General features: G+C 34.6%; 1 protein-coding gene across 1 annotated transcript; it reads right to left on the reverse strand.

The window, feature by feature from the left end:
• Window positions 1-2,643: 2,643 nt before the first annotated feature.
• Window positions 2,644-6,058, reverse strand: LOC139844634 (5'-3' exoribonuclease 3-like). Its single transcript, XM_071834866.1, has 5 exons — window positions 6,025-6,058; window positions 5,460-5,561; window positions 5,137-5,201; window positions 4,166-4,243; window positions 2,644-3,027 (listed from the first exon to the last, which is right to left on the reverse strand). Exons 2-5 carry the CDS (start codon window positions 5,461-5,463, stop codon window positions 2,926-2,928), a joined length of 249 nt encoding a protein of 82 aa, XP_071690967.1. The 5' UTR covers window positions 5,464-5,561; window positions 6,025-6,058; the 3' UTR covers window positions 2,644-2,925.
• Window positions 6,059-7,029: the final 971 nt, after the last annotated feature.

Genomic DNA, 7,029 nt, shown 5'->3' on the forward strand with positions numbered 1-7,029 from the left:
AACCGTATGCGTAGTGCTTTGCTGTTCTGCGGTTATCGGCGTCCAATGAGAATTAGCATCTGGAATGACACCGAACCCCCAGCTATTAAGTAGTGCCTGCGCATCCGCAGGAGTCAAAAACTGCGAAATTGGACGCGGTGGTTGCCAAGGTTGCAACGGTGTAAACGATGAATTCTGCTGAACACTCTGCGTCTGCAGAGGGATTGAAACCGTGGTACTATAAATAGGTACCTGGCCGCAGCATACCACATGCGGGCCTACTGTTTCACCGCTAGTGCCTACCAAGATGACCCTTGGATCCACCGAGGAAAAATCCAACCGCGTGGTTGTAACTGGAGAGTTTGCCCTTGGCGGTGTAATCCCATCTGAATATATCGGCTTATACCTCTGAAAAGGCTCGCCGGATACAGGTGGAAGATATGGCGCGTATCCCGCCCCCGTAGTCATAGCTTGCGTCTGCTGATTACCAGACGGCGTGCTTTGGTTATCTGTTTGAGTACGCTCCGATGAGTTCCCGGAAGCCATGATACTGTTAAAGAAAAAATTCAAACAATTTTGTGAATAATAAGCCTTATAATTCAAAACTTTAAAAGAAAAAACAATTAAACACGTCTTGAATTAGTTCGACTCTCAATGAAAGCACCACTTGATCATGCATATTTTGACCATAGGGTTAATATGCCTGTTCAATGCGTAAAGTAGGGTTTAAGGATCTTAGAACAAGGCTCTCCGGTCCGGCTACCGTGAATAACCCTGGCCGACATGATGATGTCGGCGGGGTGGCCAAGTGATTAAGTCCACCTTTGATAACGATCGTTGATCAGAAGGCCCCAAGTAAGGTCGTAGGTGCTATTTAACGAGAAACCAAACTGTTGACCTTGAGAATATGCTAGATGATGCTGGTTACGTAAGACGTGTAGTAGATGATGGTTACGTAACGTGATTGTGGTTAGAATGATAGTTAGGGTTTGTATATATAGGCAAACCCTAATTCTAGAACCATCCGAGATAATGGTAATCCTTTCCATAACAAACTCCCCTGAATCACGGATATAATTAATGAAAAGATATTTACTTGGTAACCAAGTAACCGCTTTACCGGGGATAAAGGCATTCGACACGAATCCGCATACCGCATGCCGCATACAAGTGCACACATACGCATGCTAGCGAGTGCCCGCATACATACTCATTGCGTATGCGGGTTGCGGTATCATTAACATTGGACAAAGTAAATATGCATGAATTGTGACAGTTTAAATTTAGGCTTTAGAGCCTGAGCGTTGCACGAGTGGTTAAAAATCTTGCAAAATTAATTAAGTTAATCAAACAATTATTGATGTGAGGTATCGATAGAATAATGTTAAAATAATTTAGAAAAACTAAAAGATTGACACTTCGATGAACAATGTAGCATAGGTAAAGGAAATATTACTACATAGATTGCATAGAGGTATATCACTTTGTCTGGGTTTGTTTGTTATAGCACAACATTATTCAAAAAAGGATAATTACATATCCAAAAACAGACAGCCTCCTACACAAATTGAGCAATTGAATCACCAAGATCATCTAATATCATAAAAAATGTAGAGTCTAGAGTGTGCTGTCGATTACAGATAGAAATAAATGTATGTATAATGTATATACTTCTTGGTCCAAAAATAAGATGGAAAGAATTCTTATTTTTAACATTCACCATAAAAACTCCTGAAAGGACTAAAATCATCCACATTACAATCATATATGTAACAATCTAGTGTGGGGCAATATGAGAAACAAACCGATACACAATAGAAATGAATCAACATCAACTAAATATACAATGTTACAAATTATAGGAAAACAATAGAGTAAACACAGATATCGATTATATGGTACTACATGGCTGTTATGAAGATCAAATCCAGAATTATTTATACTAAAGGCTAGAATTTCTCCATGTGTGTTTTTTTTTTAATTGATGGCAACATAATTGTTTTCTTATTATTGATAAGAGTACCTTGATAATGTTACTATATACATCAAATATGGCTAATATATTCAGACTTTGTTAGGTGATCCAATATGGTAACATATATATAACAGACTTTGTTAGATGATCCAATATGGTAAGTTCGATAACAGTACCTTGATAATGTTACTATATACATCACATATGGCTAATCTATTCTAAATCGTGGATTCGTGTTAGGGGTTGTATGTAGCACCTGAAGCAAGTAACTCTGAATAGTGATAGTCAGCAAGCCTGCTTAGACTATAGTTAAGGACGCCATTGAAAGATATGGAAATCAACAATGGACTCACCAGCGCACACTAGTTAGTTTAGAAGATATATAAATACTAAGAATACATAAAAAGGATATAATGATTACAAATATATAGAAACAAAGAGGAACATGAGAAATCCCTAAAGATATAACAATAAAGCTTACTGAGAAATAGGCTATTTGATTATGTGCGTAAAACATGGTACATACCGAATTATACCACAATCGCGCCATAGGGATTTGTCAGGAAATTAAAAAATTTAAGGCATTCAATTAACACCTCGCATGTAATCTAAATCCTGAAAGAAAACTATACATAATGGCTTTAAATGATTAAAACAGATAAAATCAAACAAATTTGGAACACCCTTACTTTTGTAACCAACTATTGTGTTAAATAAGACTATGTAACTATACTATTACACTATTCATCTGAATTTCAGTATATCATGTTAGAAGGTTGTAAATACTTAAAAACACTTGAAGGAACATTCAACGATTCAACCCATTTGACCACCTAGCCTATTTCCTTTTTAACTAATAGTACTCAAATAAATTTTTGTTTGACCCACTAGATATATAAGGTGACCCAGACTGACCCATTAACTAGTAAATGGGTCAATATATCCACCGCTAACATGATGAAACAATTTAGTCAATCGAAACGCTTTATACCATATGCAATCGAGTTTTTTTTTGGAATATTGTATCTTGATCCAACTGCCCTAATAAAATGCTCTACTTTGCCAAGATCTGGCTGCGACAAAAATAAATAAAAATATTAATTAAAATAAATAAAAGACCATGCCTAGAGTCAAACAACCACAGGGTATGTTAATAAAGATCTTGCTGTTACAAATAGATTTATGATATAATCAAGAAAACATGCAAGTAAAAGATTTTTTTTTTTTTTTGAAAAGCAAGATGATGTATTATTAATAATAAGGAGGAGTTACAAGGCCCTATACAAATCTATACATTGAGGTAACGGAGTTACAAGTAAACTATAAGGTTGCGAGTAACCAACGAATTCCAATAGAAACTAAAGAGGGAATAAGAACTTGAAATAAACAAGCCGGACTAGAGAGGATAACAGTGACGATCTAGCGCCTACAAAGTTACACAAACTAGCCCGATTAATCAAACCCTCAATAGAGAAAATGGAATCCATGGGTTACACGTAAGTTACGTGTGTGAGCCTGTAGAAGATTAGCCAATCCCAACACGCTGGGGAGAATCTACAACGAAGAAAGAAGGATTTATTAGCCATTGATGTCATTCGATTATTTTCTTTTTGCGTGATCTTTTAGAAATCCAACAGTAGCTTTGGGTTTGAATTTCGGATAGAATCGAACCAGGAGACCACGTTTTTTTGGAGAAGACTTTCTGATTCCTATGTTTCCAAATTATGTAGCAAGTTACCCATTTGGTAGCTTGCCATATTGAAGAGCCGAAATTGCTGAGTGCGAATGGTTGCTTATTGATGATGCCATCTCCGAGATTGGAAATTAACGAGGCGTCTTGGGCCCACCAATCAAGAACAAGTTTCCATATGAGTGCAGCTTTTGGACATAAACATAGGATATGTTCGGTGGTTTCGAGAGCCGATTCACATAGGGGGCATAAAGTAGAATCGAGATCAATGCCCCTTTTATCGATTTCAAATCGAACCGGGATCTTATATTGAATTGCTCGCCAGATGAATATATATACTTTTTGAGGGATAAGTTTGTTACGGGGAATCGATAAGCTTAAAGCGTTGCTCCCAAGCTTTAGAGAGTTAATCAAGAATGTCAAGGATTTGGTAGTGAAAATTTCTGTGGGGTCAAGACTGTATTTCCAGGAGTCTTGTCTGTCGGATAAAGTTATGGAAGATATAATGTTATTTACATCACCTTTTGTGCATTAGTCAAATACCCACCCATAGCTCTAAGCTCTTTCTTGTATACTGCAAACAGTAACTTTATGGCACCCTGAAATGTTAAAATGACAAGTTAGAAGATTTACAATGTAAATATGTAATAGATAAAAATCACACGCTTCTTGGAATAGGAATGCAAAATTTACCCATCTTAAGTGGCTTGGGTAACGTTTTATGAGTAGCAGGTCAAATGGGCTCAATACAGAATTGGTACTTCTACACGGCCCAGTTGAGTCGAATTGAACCACTACTTTTTTTTTTGATAAAATTAGAAACATAATACAAAAAATAGTTTCAGATATGATTACAAAATTATTTAGTTTCAAAAAAGTTCAAATTTTCTAATAACTATTGACACCATTTCCAGCCCAATTAACCATGTATACTTTAGAACTATTTCTAGTGTTACCCATTAGCCCGTTCGTTATAGAACATAAGAATCATAATCCAAATCAGCCCATTAAGAAGTAAATGGGTCAAGATTGCAACCTTAAGTTTTTAAACTTGTAAAAAATAAAGATCATGATTGATAATCCTGGAGCTGTATCAAAAATGAGAAAAAACCTCGCGAAGTTCCAATGTAAGCATATGCGGTAAAAAAATCTTTTCCAACGAAGAAACAAATGAAAACAAAATCATCAACTATTCGTTCAAAATCCATTTCATGATCTGGTATCCCCTCATCTCATATTCCAAGTACTCTCTAACATTCCAAATGTTAAATAGCTTCTAAAAAAAAAACTTCTGTAACTAAGAGTACAGAGTGCTTAAAAAAAAAACATTAACTTGTTCAAAAAGTTATGAAAAAAAAACTTAAACGGACACTTTGTTACTGATTAGCCTTGTAACCGGACAATGTGAAGAATAATTGTGTGTGTTCTGAAGGTGTTTTAGTGTGTGTTTATATAATTAATTTTAAAATTTAAAATAATTTCAATATAATACCTGATATGGCTTCTTAGGGACTGCATTATCATCGAATTCTCCCGCTTTTCTCTTCGTTAGTTGGCCTTAAAATGCAAACAAATATTATCAAAATCGATTTAGTATTCAGTATTCTGATTCTTTTATCAACATAAATCCCTTTACATATTGTATGTAATTTTCCAACTCCTGTACATGTTTAAAAGCAATTTTCAGTGAATTTCATAGTTGATGAGTAGTTGTTTTGACAACTCAAAAGTCAAATTTGGATAATATAATGCACTTTGTCACCAAATGTCTAACAGGACAATATAATGCACTTTGTCACCAAATGTGTAACATACCCATTAGTAGTAAATAAGAATATCAATCAAGTACCAAACTAAAAAGCTGGGTAAAAACTTCAAATTGGTTATTGAACTCGTGAAGCAAGTGATCCCAAGCTCCTGCGAATGTACCAAAACTTATTGTTAGCTTTACAACTATATCATACAATACTAATAATGAGTCATGCCCAATCACAGCCTTTAAATGTATTACTCCATTACATATATATTATAAAATAAGTTGACAGTTAAGTACATATATACTAAACCTTTTAACAACTTTGACGGAACTAATTAGTAGTTATACAGGTACACACTTCATAAGCAGACCACAAATATCTAACGATTCTTCATAGTTCAAAACAATAGTAGAACTTCAACCACATTATATTTACATGTACATTCCGAACATTACATCCAACACATGGTGTACAATCTCCAACATAATACCAATTTCGTAGAACAGATAATTGTTAGACAACCAAGTAGCACCAACAATTGCAAATGAAATAAGCATTATAAGTTTATCAATAGATTAAGAAAACCAAAAATTTTACAACAAATAATATATCTAAACTAATACCTTTAACAACAACAAACTTCAACCCAAAATACCTATATCAACAATAGCATTGGTTAATAACTAAGCAACAAAATAACATGCCATTTTAAATCTAAACATGACAACACAGTAAAAGTAGCAATGACAACAACAAACCTGTGAATACATGAAATGACCCGTTCATATACATTATAAACGATTCACAATAGTTGATTACATCGCGAGGTATTTGACCTCTATATGATACATTTTACAAACATTGCATTTGTTTTTAAAAGACAAACTTTCTTTACATCGAAAATTGACAGGCATGCATCCCATTTTATAATATCCACTGTCCAACTATAAATTGACTTAATAATAATCTTTGATGAACTGAATGACTCGAATGCAACGTTTTCAAAATATGCTATGAAAGACTCCAAGTAATATCTTGAAAATGAGCAAACGCACAGCGGAAGATTTCTTTCAATCCTGAGAATAAACATGCTTTAAAGTGTCAACCAAAAGGTTGGTGAGTTCATTAGTTTATCATAATCATTCATTTTCATCAATTTAATAGACCACAAGAATTTCATTTCCAGTTCTCAAAAATATACGTCCCATGCATAGAGACAAAAATTATTCATATGGTGAACACCTGGTAACCGACCTTAACAAGATGCATATAGAATATCCCCATCATTCTGGGACTCCCTTCGGACATGATAAATTCGAAGTACTAAAGCATCCGGTACTTTGGATGGGGATCGTTGGGCCCAATAGATCTATCTTTAGGATTCGCGTCAATTAGGGTGTCTGTTCCCTAATTCTTAGATTACCAGACTAAAAAGGGGCATATTCGATTCGATAATTCAACCATAGAATGTAGTTTCGATTACTTGTGTCTATTTCGTAAAACAGTTATAAAAATTGCGCATGTATTCTCAGCCCAAAAATATAAAGGGTAAAAAAAAGGCAAATGAAACTCACCTATTGTATTTCGTAGTAAAAATACATATAACGTCATTGAACAAGTGCAAGGTT

Source organism: Rutidosis leptorrhynchoides, chromosome 4, assembly GCF_046630445.1.
Source record: "Rutidosis leptorrhynchoides isolate AG116_Rl617_1_P2 chromosome 4, CSIRO_AGI_Rlap_v1, whole genome shotgun sequence".
Classification (NCBI taxonomy): Eukaryota; Viridiplantae; Streptophyta; class Magnoliopsida; order Asterales; family Asteraceae; genus Rutidosis; species Rutidosis leptorrhynchoides.

Coding starts and splice junctions, on each gene's coding strand:
- LOC139844634 (XM_071834866.1), bottom strand. Junction 4,244..5,136: donor TCCCTAAGAAGCCATATCAG/GTATTATATTGA, acceptor TTAACATTTCAG/GGTGCCATAAAGTTACTGTT. Junction 3,028..4,165: donor ATTTGACTAATGCACAAAAG/GTGATGTAAATA, acceptor TTTTTGTCGCAG/CCAGATCTTGGCAAAGTAGA.